Consider the following 12,209-nt stretch of genomic DNA (forward strand, 5'->3'; position numbering starts at 1 on the left):
TTCTGGAATACTTGTTACATTTTAAGCTTATCCCCTTCGCAATATCGGATAAACTTTCAAATGTATGTAGAACTGACCTTTAGGATAAATTTTTTTTCTTTTTCTTTAAAGCTCTCTGATCCATCTGACTTACCGAAGAATGCTTTCAGAATTTTTTCTATGCTTGTAGAGTTCTTATGTACTGAACACATCGATTATGCATTAGAAACAGGCCTTGCTGGTGAGTATAATATTTTCTGAGCATTTCATCTCATTGGCCTTTTTGTGCAGATGATCTTTGCAGGTCCTTGTTGTGCCTTATTGATTGGCCTTGTTTGGAATGTATTGGTTAAATGAAATTTGTTTTGTGTATTTGGGAGTCAGCATTTAATGTCTTCTAAAGTGTGGCTTCCATTTGAGGAATTGATGCACAGATGGAAACATGCTACTCTCTCCAAAAACGTTTGTGTCGCAGAAATTGGGACATCAGCACTCCCTGCCTCTTTTAATTGTTCTCTGTGCCATAGCAGGACAATATTTTTATATTAAGGCTTAGAGTCTTATGTTCTATAAGAATTCTGTGCTTGTTTGTATACCTGTGCATTTTAAAGAGTGACAGTAAATAAGAAAACTGCTTGTATTAAGGAAGTTAAAATCCTGACAGTGAGAATCTATCTTTCCTACAGGAAAGCATAAAACTCGTGTTCTGAAGAAATATTTAAATTGTCTGTTCCATTTTGCTTTTAGAAATTTTAAAAGCAAGATATTTCTAAGCTTATGGTTATTACCTGATATAGCTATGAGAAGTATTCTATATATGGCACCACGGTAAATTTTTGAAACTCTAAGCCTGTGATTTAAGCATTCTTGGAAAAATTCTGCATATTTAAAAATCATCATGCTAGTTATAAGGACTGCGTATCATGGCAATCCTGATGAAACCACTTCTTTGCTTTAGGCATTCCCTCTTCTGATTCAAAGAATGCAAATCTTTATTTCTTGGATGTTGTCCACCAGGCCAATACTATTTTCCATTTATTCGACAAGCAGTTCAATGATCATCTGATGCCATTGATCAGGTACCTTATTTTGATTAGCATTTCCTTTGTGAATGGTCATTTTTGGTGAAGAAAGCCTTTTTTTTTTTTCTTTTTATTCTTCATCTCCATTAAGAGGAGTTGATTGTTGGAGTGGTTCAGCTAGATGATGTGGGAAGATAAAATGCTGTAATGAGAGAGAGAAGAAGGGAAGGTCAACAAATCGGTACCTTGGAGAACTAATGGGAGAGAGGGAGCTCCAGGAGTATTGATAGGAAGGAGAGACAAGTTGTTCCTCAGAGGCCTCACTGCTGCATTACAAGCCAGGACTAGAGGGGGTTTGTGGCTGCGCCTGGGGTTGAGCTGGCAGCGTCAGGGCTGCTGGCCGTGCCTTGGGAGCCACAAGTGAACTACAGGAAAGCTGCATGTTGTTGGGAGCCACGGGTTGGATACACTCGAGGTAGAGCACACTGATGCGCATGATATTGTGCGTGAAAAGCTGGGTTTGCTCGCTCACCTGCCGGGGCTGGCAGCAGCTGAGAGGCACCGCTCAGAAGGCACAGTACTGCCTGAAGAGTATTACAGTACTGCCCATCAGCACTCAGCAAATCCTCCTCAGGGTCAGATGGCTCTTCAGGCTGTTGATTTGTTGTTCTGAGGCCAGCTAACTCCATCTAAACTTGTCCTTTCTGATGGGATGGGAAGTGTTCACAAAATCCTGCTGTAAGTAGCAGACCCAGCAGACAAATTTGTTTTGATATTTTAACACTCTGTCACACACCCAACCCTTTATACTGTTGCAGTTCTTCTCCTAAATTATCTGAATGCCTTCAGAAGAAAAAGGATATCATAGAACAAATGGAAGTGAAGCTGGATATGGGCATTGATAGGCAAGTAGAGATTTAAACTTTCTGTTAATCATTAATTCTTGTAAAACTCCTTTGTGACATATGTTAGCTTTCCTTTTAAGGGTAAGTTATTTCTGAACACAAAATTGATTAATAAAAAAAAAATTAAATCCATAAGTATGCATTACTGTGCATAGGAAATTTAGATTTTGTTTGTTTAGAGGGTCATATTTTCTGTGGCAGATTTCTGACCCATAAATACTTTCGTAAGGACATTAAAGGATTTTGGTTATGTTGAGAGAGTGCAATAATTCAGTTTTACCTTACTGTCTCAAACTACTTTTTTCTACTTTAAAGGAGGGAGGAATGATGATTGAAATAGGTTAAAGACTTGCAGGATTTCCATTAGGAGCAAAGTTTGACAAAAATAGGTTAGATGATTTGCTTGAATCTGTGCAGTGCTATGGATTAGACCTAGTCAGAAAAGTCTGTAGACCTGGAATAATTTTGATTCTGACATTGACTTGCTTTGAGGTTGTGAGTCACTCATTTAATCTTTTTTTTTTTTTCCCCATTTCTCCAAATAAAAATGAGGAGACAGCTATAAAAATTGTAAATTAAAATCATAGCTGTTTTGTAGCAGAGGAAAATAACAAACTAAAAAGCTTAATATTAGGAAATGGAGCTGTTGTGCGATGCCCTACTTTGGTCCGGGATGCATGTAGCGTTTCCTTATTTCAAGGTGGCATTAGTCAACCTAGAACGTTACCTAAGCTTTCTGTGCCTGTTTTCTCTCTGCAGTAACGGGAAAAAGGCATCCTGTGGGTAACAGGGCCTACTCTGGAAATTATTACTGAGGTTTTTGTAAGGATCACACCATACTGGAGAGGGATGAGAACAGCACCGTATAGGAAAAACAGGCATTGCATTTGTGTCCTACTGGGTGCTTTCTGCAGAGACATGAGGAAGAAATTTGATATGTTATTTGCACCTGCGTTTTCTTCAGGTGCAAAAAGAAAGGTGGAGGTAGAGGATGTGTAAGTGGCAATTGAGATTTTAGCTGCTCCTGCCAGAAGTGACCTTGGAGGTTTAAACATAAAATTTGAAATACTTGAACCATTGAGGCCATAAGCTTAGATCTAGACAGATATATGTCAGTCGTCAGCATTTAGAATAGTTTGTAACTGTTTGTGTAAAATAACTAATCTCTTAAAAGTGATAGTAAGACTTAGGAGAACAAGTCCCTGTTGGAAGATGGTACGTTCAAAGGTTTGTGGGTGGAGACTTCAAAAACATTTGTGCTTTGGCACGTATAAAAGAGAGATTAGTTTTGAGATTAATGTTAGATGTAAAATGTTTTTGTGTGCCTGCTTACATGCTGCTTTGTGGTGCCACTGATGCTGTTGAGAATTGATCGTCTTGCTTAAAGTAATGATCTAATTTAAAAAATAAAAGCAAATTTCTAAATGTTGATGCTTTCGACTTTATCCAATCTGAAAAAGTGCAATAGCAGCTTCTTGAATGGCATTCATAGCAATTGTCTACCTCTGTAAAAGTGGTTTATTAGCCAAACAAAATTAGTTCAACTGGTTTTCTTTCAGTTTGTATTCTGTGTAAGCAGCCTTCTGGGAGTATTTAATGAAAATGGAAATTGTGGAGAATGCAAGATATAATTTCTTTAAATTTCTGTTGGCACATGGATTGTTGAATGAAGTACACCTGAAATGCAAGTCTGAGCTCTATGCACAAAAAAGTTTTTTCCCCTCTCTTTGATACATATATTCTTCTCCCCTTCACCCCAACTTGAATCCTTCAAGGCCTGCAATGGCCTTGACTGTTTTCTTTGGGGAGGTTGGAGGGGTGGGGAAGGAAAGGAGAGGAGGGGGAAGGAAAGACAGAGGGAGGTTCCTGGCAAAGATGGGCACCGAGAAGGGCATGCAGCCTCTCTCCGCTGCATTGCTGTTTGACCTTTAGTTTGGACTTAAAGTAAACCAGGGCCTTGACCTTAGATAATGTGCTGAAAAGGTAAGTCCTGTGAGGGAGAAATAAATGACACTGTAAAACTCTATTAGATTCCTGAGAACAAGAGAAATCCCAAGCTCTGGCAAAGGAAGAGGGTTTTTCCTTGGGTATTTTTTCTTCCCGCCCCCCCCCCCCCCCCTTCATTTTCCAAGTGTTTTCTGATGCTTGCTTCTGAGCAATAAGCAATGTGATCTAATTCTACTAAACTTTGGAATACTTCCTTCGGCTTTCTGATTCCCTCTGCATTGAAGAATGCTATCCAGTTTCTCTGAAGAGCTGGATTTGAACGGATTACCTTACAATTAATGTGTCCCCTTTAAAACCAGCTGGCCAGCATGCTGTGCTCCAAGACACTGAACTTGAGGAAAGAGTTTTTAGGGTTATTGGGGTTTTTTTTTGGCTGATTCTCCTTTTTCTAACTGCTTACGTAAATCAAGCGTATCGTCTCTATAGAATTGCATTGCAACTTCAGAAGAGTGCATATGTGCGGTTGCATGTCTGTTAAATGAAGTATTTCCTTTGACATGTCTTAGCACCACTTGCTTCTTACACTAAAAGCAAACATTTATTGTATCTTCTGTAGATTACTCAAATGTTAGGTAGTGGAGTTTTTTCGTCATTGCTTTATGCTGCTTACTTTTGTATAGAATTATATTAATATATGTAAATATAAAAATCAAGGAAATTAAAATGTTCCCTTCAAAACCCAATCTGTATTTGTAACTTCAAAGGACACTGAATTGTATGATTGGACAGATGAAGCACATCTTGGCTGCAGAGCAAAAGAAGACAGATTTTAAACCAGAAGATGAAAACAATGTTTTGATTCAATATACTAATGTAAGTAAACTGAGTCCCTGCTCATCAGTATAGCTTCAGATGCTCAGGAGTGCTATTAGGTACAAGATGTTCCTTACCAAACATGCATTAGACAACACGTGCATTTGATTAATTTAGTTAGCTTCGATTTTGCACTAAGCACCTCCGAACTCTGTTGTGGACTATTTTCTCAAACTGAAAAGGAACGTTAGCAGTTTTGTATCTAGTGTCAGACAAATCAGTAGGTGCTGGATGAACTGTCACATTCTTTCCCCTCCCAAGAGGCCCAGATTTGGAACAAGGTTTTTAGCTGATAATTAGCTTTAAGCTATGAGTTTCAGAAAATCAGGTACGCTCTAGTTGCTTTTTCCCCTTAGAATGGCAGGAGCATGACAAAGCATCGTGGGTATGGCATGAACATTCTTTGCTGCAGAACCTTGTCTCTACCACCGCATCTGTCTGAATCCCAGCCTACAGGCTGCTGAGAAGCTGTAGTGCTGGATTACATTAGGCCCTTGTTAGGGAACAATGCAGAGAGGAGTGGAGAACAAATTACAGTCAATGGGAAGAAGTGAGCGCATTGCCTGATTACCTGCAGCCAGGTGGGAATGGGAGAAGTGGAGCAGTAGGACATGGAGTCTGGTACTATGTGGGAAGGGTGAAGATGCCTCCATGGCTGTTAATTTGAGTTTATAATTGCAGCTGACAAGAGGTTTTTAATCAATTCCCCCCCACCCTTGGTTGATCATTGTTTGAATTAAAAGCCCAAATTTAACTATTCTACTCTGAACTGATATAAAGTATAACTGAATTGAATATTGTCTTGCATCCGTCTTTCTACTTGCATTTTTGCATCTTTATGTGGCAAATAAAACCTGTTGGAAAATTATTAATTGGAAAATTACTAATTTCAGTTATGTGTTGTGGGAAGTTTAAAGACTTAGTGATGATTTTCAGCTTATGATGTGGAAGTCACTTTGAGAAGAACAGATTTCTAGAAAGTAAGTTACCTAATTCTTTTTTTTTCTTTATTTAGGCTTGTGTTAAAGTCTGTGGCTATGTTAGAAAGCAGGTGGAAAAGATTAGAAAATCTATGGATGGTAAGAATGTGGACACGGTTTTGATGGAGCTTGGAGTTCGTTTTCATCGACTTATCTATGAACACCTACAGCAATATTCCTACAGTTGCATGGGAGGCATGCTAGCTATTTGTGACGTGGCTGAATATAGGAAGTGTGCCAAAGACTTCAAGGTAAGCATGCACAGGTTGGTGATGTACAGACATGTCGAAATTAGTAGCAGGACTCTATTTTTAATCAGAAGTTTTTTCTTCATAAAAATAGTTTATTTCTGTTTGAATATCCCCATTTTGTATACTGATGTTATATATTCTGTCACTATACCAGCAGTTCTTTATCAAGTCCTGAAGAGCAGTTTCCTGATACCATTTTATTGCTTGCAGGCTACGTGTGTATATTGAAGAAGTATTGAGTTTGCATTATTATGTATTCTATGTACAACTTTGCATGTGTGCATATCTCCCTACAGATGTATATGTGCATGTGTCTATATCTATTTATGCACACATGAGGAGAGAATGATGGATGTAAATCCTCTGTAGGGAGGAAGTACTTTGAGAATCTAGGTGGACAATGTATCACAAGAGTTGGAGCAACTCTAACTCTTAATATCTGTCTTTCTCTTTTTTTTTTTTCTCTTAACCACAGATTGCGCTGGTGTTACAACTCTTTGATACCTTGCATGCACTTTGCAATCTTCTGGTTGTAGCCCCGGATAATTTAAAGCAAGTTTGCTCAGGGGAACAACTTGCTAATCTGGACAAGAACATCCTTCACTCCTTTGTTCAGCTGCGTGTTGACTATAGGTCTGCTCGTCTTGCTCGTCACTTCAGCTGAGAGCATGGAAAGAAATGTACCTTTGGGCAGGCCTCAGTTGTGAGAAAGCACAGGGAATGATTTCTTAACAAACCATGGTTGTAACTTTTGTGGGATAATTACTGTTCAGAATAAAGCAGCAGCCATATTTAAACATGACTACGTAGAAGGCGAGCAGGTAAAAATCAGAATGATATTTCATGTAAGCTAAAGTTCTCCCGGTGAAGAAGTTTGCAAATCTACTTGCTATTGATTTTCTTTTTTTAATTGGAAACATGTCAGTGTAGGAAAGCAAGTGGTGCATTGAAAGTATTTTAGTCTTCAATATTGAATTATCAGATACCATTTGTTAGACTTGAACTCCAGAGCATAGTGTAGGTAATGGATTACATAGAATAGGCCAGTGTAAAAACATTCTTCATCAATTTTAATGACTTAGACTTCAGCACAGCTAATCATAATCAAATTATCTTTGATTGGTGTTTCTAAGTAATTTCTTTCATTTAAAACGTTATCCTGCTCAGTGTAATTTCTTGCTCTAATTAATTAGCTTGGAATTTCTTTGAGATGTAGGAGTAAAAGCAACACTATCCCAGAAAGATGTAATTTATTAATTGTGTAGCATTCTAAACAGAACGGAAGTGATGAAAAGTTTGGGGTTTTTTTTTGATTCTTTCGGTTTTTTTGTACCGAAGTCAAGGGCCCACCGGAACATACTGGCATTGTATGGTCTGACATTATTGTTTCTGTTTGATGCCAGCACACTGAATTTTATATACGTTCCTCAAGTAAATGCAGCTGCCTTGCCTAAGGCATTCTTATTACAAGGTGAAGGTGCCCATTGTTGGGTTAATAGAAGAGAACTTTCTCCTGTCTCTTGTTTTGTCTGTAAATAAATTCAAATTATAAAGAAGTGAAAGGATAAAATGTAGCCCACTTTTTCATATGTGGGAGGAATGGACAGCGGCTCTAGCAGAAACCTAGAGTTGAAAATTCCTGTGCTGAAGATAATTGATCCTCAGTGCCTGAGCAATATAAAATGTTGAAGTGTGCAAAAGCTTCTCTTCCACTGATCATGACCGTAATATTGGAGACAGGCTACTTTTGTGCCCGTTATGCTCCAGTGTTTATTCAAGGTGTTTCTGAGGTGGACCCGTAGTGTGCGTGTACTGAATTGAAGCAACAGTGGTGTTTGAAACATCTAGGGTAGCTTTTCCACAAGCAGTTGAGAATTGTTGTAAATAGACCTTTGTTCAGAGTGAGCTTTTGTGGAAAACAGGTTGGAACTGCTGTGGTTTGTCTCTTCAACCCGACTTATATCATCCCTGAAGAAATCATCTGTAACACTTTATTTCTACTGTGGGCTCAGCGTATGTTATGGAAACTTCTTTCTCTCCCATCTTCAGAGCAACATTTCTATAAATTTACTTTATGGGTCGGTCAAATAAAATTATTTTCCTCTTCTGTTAATGAATTCCCAGGTGTAGTCAATATTGACAGACTTGTGTGGAACTTCTCTTGGTTAGTTGAGGTTCTTCTGCTTCATTTCATATTTAGCAGAGCATTATATCAGTAAACAAGAGAACGGATGCCAGACTGTCTCGAAGTATTTGGGGAGGCTGGCTGCTTTGTTGAGCTGCGTAGCTCTGTTCCTTGGCCATGGCAAAGCCACAAAGAGTTTTGGACACTGGAGGAGGCACATGCTTATACTGCTGCCATTTTTTTTTCAAAAGCTCTGATGTGAGTTCAGATGATACCTCTCTGTTACCTCTGTAACTGAAAGCCAACAATTTTATGGCTGTGGTTTTATTAACCAATACAAAATCTTTCTACAAAAAAGTGTCAATTTGTAAACACTTCAGAACAGTGAACATCATCTTACAATTGCAGATCACAGAAGGGCTTCAGAATTTGTTGTATGATTGTTTGAATTATTTTAAGGTTGTGTGAAATGTATTTACCATATTTCTTGCTTTATTAGCTGTGTTTTCCATGCATATGCTCAGTGCAATATTTCATTAGGCCTGTTAACAGGAGGCAGCAAAAAGTAGGTGAATACTTAAACTTAGATATGTAAACTCTTCCTCAATAAAAAGAGTTCCTGCCAGACACTTCTTTCATTTCATTTCCATGTTCTTCAAATATCTTTATACTCAATTGTATAAGCCCTTCTATTTAAAAAAAAAAAAAGGAATAAAAGTAATTTTACTGACCAAATTTATCACTGGTGTGAGCTTTCCCTTTCCTTTAAAAAACCTCCCCATGCGCACACTGAAAGAGTTTCTATTTGTAGAGAAGACTACGTTGTCAGTAAGTTTACTTTACAATACAAGTTGGATGGGGATGGGGCGGGGAACTATAATTTTCACACATTTTTAAGTTTACAGCTCTTATAGCATGTAATTTGGGAAAATATTTCCAGTGGCTTCTGAATACAATAAAGTACTATCCAAAATACAAATACGCCTTTTAATGTTCGTGTAATGAGTTAAAGTATTGCCTTTCTAATGTTTGCTCCCAGAACATAGGCATTTAACAGGCTGGCAGCCAAATGAATGCCTGAGAGGAGGTGTGTATGTGTGTGTAATTATGTTGTCTACAATTGGTGAAAATGGCTTTGCAGTAAACTGTTGTAGGCTGGAAAATCAGCTGTGTTTTTACAAGTCCTATAATTTATTAACATGATTTGGTATTGTATTCTGTTTGCGAATGCACAGAGGGCAGGAAGGAGTTGGTGTTCTTTTAAGAATATTTCTCAACACAAATCAAAATATAAAACATTGGGAAATGGAAGTGCTTGGAAAAATAAGATCTAGCTATTTAGAAATAGAGGGTGAGAAGTGAAGAAGGCATGAACTAAAAGGATACGGAGAACAAGCAGTTTTAAATGAAGTAGCATGGAAGGAGGCGGTTAAAATGTGATTAATAGAAACCTGACATACACATCAACCTAGGAGAATAAGCAGGATTGGAATTAAAGTCTCTTCACAGCAGTGTCCCACCTCGAAATAAAGTGAGGCTCTAGAGGAGGGGGGCTGGCTAAAACACCTTGGCGTGGAGCTGCTCATTCACCTTGGAGCTGTTGGAGTCGCCAGGAAGAGGCCATCGGTACGCAAGCGTCGGTCTGCTGTGAAGGATAGGTAGCGATGCTGTGAAGGATAGGTAGCGATGCTGTGACGGTGAGCTCCGCTTATTTCCACTGTGAGGAGCAGAAACGCATCAGCCATATGCAGCCTGATTGGAGGGAAGGAGAATTTGCCAGAACTGAGCTAATTTTTTTTTTCTTTGAAGACTACAGTGATCTGGAGAATGGTAAGTGAGACTTGACTTGAGAATGGCATGGTATCGGGAGGTGGCAGATCAGTTTATCTCACAATCGATAAGAGAACTTGGGTTTTGATTTCTTTTTTCCCCTCTTAGCTTTCACAAAGTCATTTTATATCACTGGTTGCTTCAGTGGTTAACTGCCACAGATAACTCTCAATTTCAGTTGCCGAAGGAGCAATCCTCTGCCATCCAGCTGGTGCTGGGGTGTTGTGATTGAGTGCTGTCTGAATTGATTGCTCCATTTCTGTAGGAAATGTTGCAAATACGTGGCAAAAATGCTGCACCTTACAAAGTGCCCTGAAGAGGGAGAGGCCCATTGGGTTCCTTCACAGGTCCAGTTCTTCAGAAGCTCCTAGTTCCAGGTTTCTCAAGCCAATATGTGCATGTCAGTAAATCTTAATGTACTCAGTTTTCGATGTCATGGCATATTCCAAACGAGAGGGGTGCTCTTTGGATTAAGTTTTCATGGCAATAACTCTGGAGTTGAACCAGTCATGGATAGGGAAACCAGGCTGAGGTGATGTTTTTTCCCCACACAAAGGAAGCAGATACCTAAATAATTGCTTGTCTAATTTTAGATGCAGGTAGCAGCTCTTCTCCTTTGCACTTCTTGTCCCAGGAGCAGTAGGGAGGATAAGCCAGCACCAAAGCTACTCTTCTAGAGGGCAGCTGAAAGGTAGGAGCACCTTTGCTGTCCTCATGTTCTGCTGGATATTGGCTTCAAGGCATTATCCCCCATCACCACCTCTGTGCTGGTTGTAAGTGGAGATAGATTTGTGTTTTGTTATCTATGTTGGAGTATTTTGTTTGTTTTTTCTTTCTTGCTGTTTCTACACCTGTTTTAAGGAGGGGAGGGAGCCAGATCTCCTGCCCAGTCATGTTCACTGCTTTGCTTGTCTTTTTTTCCCCTCCATCCTAATTTCTTTTGGTGGTAGAAGATTTCTATACTTTGTCTTCTGCTTATCTTAGAGTGGGGAAGCAGCTGTGTTTGCCTGTTGTCTTTTCTCTTGTATGGGGCGCTGCTTACTCTGTGTCAATACAGCCCTTAGTGTATGTGGAAGCCTTGGTTTCTACTTTTATTCTATTAGCTTTACGTCCCTATGCCCTGTTTTCCTTTCCAGATCTCAGGACTGCACTATCCATTCCCCTCTCTTACCACAGTACCAGAGAGAGAGAAACCTTTAACTTTGCAGCATGGATTCTAGGAGACCTTTACGTATTATCTAGTGGTTCTTCATCCACATGTAGCCTGTTAGGAGGAGTTTAGCTCCCTTCCCCTTTATTCCTCTACCCCATATTGTCTCATCTCTGCAGGTCTCTGTTACTACATGCTCTCTCCTGACCTGGCTGTATAGTGCATTATATTGAAACTTCACATAAGGGACCAGCCATGGGGGGGAAAAGTGTCAGGTATCTCAGCTTCAGCATCCATTAGGTAATGTGCCAGGAAAGTAACATGAAATGTAGAGCTGAGCTATCTCTGAATAGTATCTTTGAGAACAGCCTAATAAACCAAAATGAATTGTTTTGATAATTGAGGGTCAAGATATTTTGAAATTGCCTGCCCTTGCCCTCCCCTGGTCGTGTAGCCTCAGCAGAGAGTAGCGTGAGGCTTTTGTGTCACCTGTGTGCTACAGAAGAGATCTTTGCTTGTCCTGCATAGGCTGCCCAAAACGGTCCAGTAGCTCTGAGCTACGGTTTGCCATCCTCGGAGGTTCGGAATGGTTCCACCCTGTAATGTCATTTTGGAGTGTAGCCTGTGTGACTGTCTCATGGGACACCTGGCTACAAGTGCCGGCTTGTTCAGTTGATCTTCTAATATACAATTTTATATGAAAGTTGATACTTCCAAATTTTTCTTCTTGAAGTGCTAAAGCTTCTCTGTTGTCTTTCAATGAAAACCGAAATTGCCCGTAAGGCTGCTGGAGCCAGAGCGTGAAGAAACAAATGCTGTTGTGGGAGATGGGCATCACGGCAGCAGTGGCTGCTGAAAACAGCCTCACGCTGTCTTTTGTTGTTCTCAAACCTGGATTTAGCAAGGATAGAGAACGGACTAAGAGATGTTGGTCCTTTTCCTTCCTTCCCTTTGTGTGCACAATTTGTCTGCAAGTTTTTTGGGGCTGCTTCTGCTCCCCAGCCCTTCATCAACTGGCTGTTTGCCCCACAGTCTTCCCTTGCAATTTATTCACCTTAACCCCACCTCATCTGTTCTCAGGGCTGCCCTTGTCCTTCTCAGCCCTGGCCCAACTTCACTTCTAGCCGAGGGTATATCCTGGCACAAA

At 39.7% G+C, this 12,209-nt stretch overlaps 1 protein-coding gene across 4 annotated transcripts in view; it reads left to right on the forward strand.

Annotated features, from left to right (window-relative positions):
* EXOC5 (exocyst complex component 5) overlaps positions 1 to 8,821 on the forward strand; it is a 29,011-nt gene extending 20,190 nt beyond the window's left edge. For 3 of the 4 annotated variants that reach the window (XM_087748060.1, XM_087748061.1, XM_087748063.1), the window contains 6 exons: positions 112 to 220; positions 938 to 1,058; positions 1,820 to 1,906; positions 4,618 to 4,726; positions 5,742 to 5,957; positions 6,433 to 8,821. In XM_087748060.1, coding sequence (XP_087604186.1) covers positions 112 to 220; positions 938 to 1,058; positions 1,820 to 1,906; positions 4,618 to 4,726; positions 5,742 to 5,957; positions 6,433 to 6,621 — 831 coding nt within the window. In that variant the 3' untranslated portion in view covers positions 6,622 to 8,821. The remainder of the gene's footprint in view (positions 1 to 111; positions 221 to 937; positions 1,059 to 1,819; positions 1,907 to 4,617; positions 4,727 to 5,741; positions 5,958 to 6,432) is intronic. The other variant, XM_087748062.1, reaches the window with a different exon arrangement.
* The last annotated feature ends 3,388 nt before the right edge of the window (positions 8,822 to 12,209 follow it).

Source organism: Nipponia nippon, unplaced genomic scaffold (assembly GCF_047370975.1).
Source record: "Nipponia nippon isolate SJK-2023a ecotype South Korea unplaced genomic scaffold, ASM4737097v1 scaffold_11, whole genome shotgun sequence".
NCBI classification, from domain to species: domain Eukaryota; kingdom Metazoa; phylum Chordata; class Aves; order Pelecaniformes; family Threskiornithidae; genus Nipponia; species Nipponia nippon.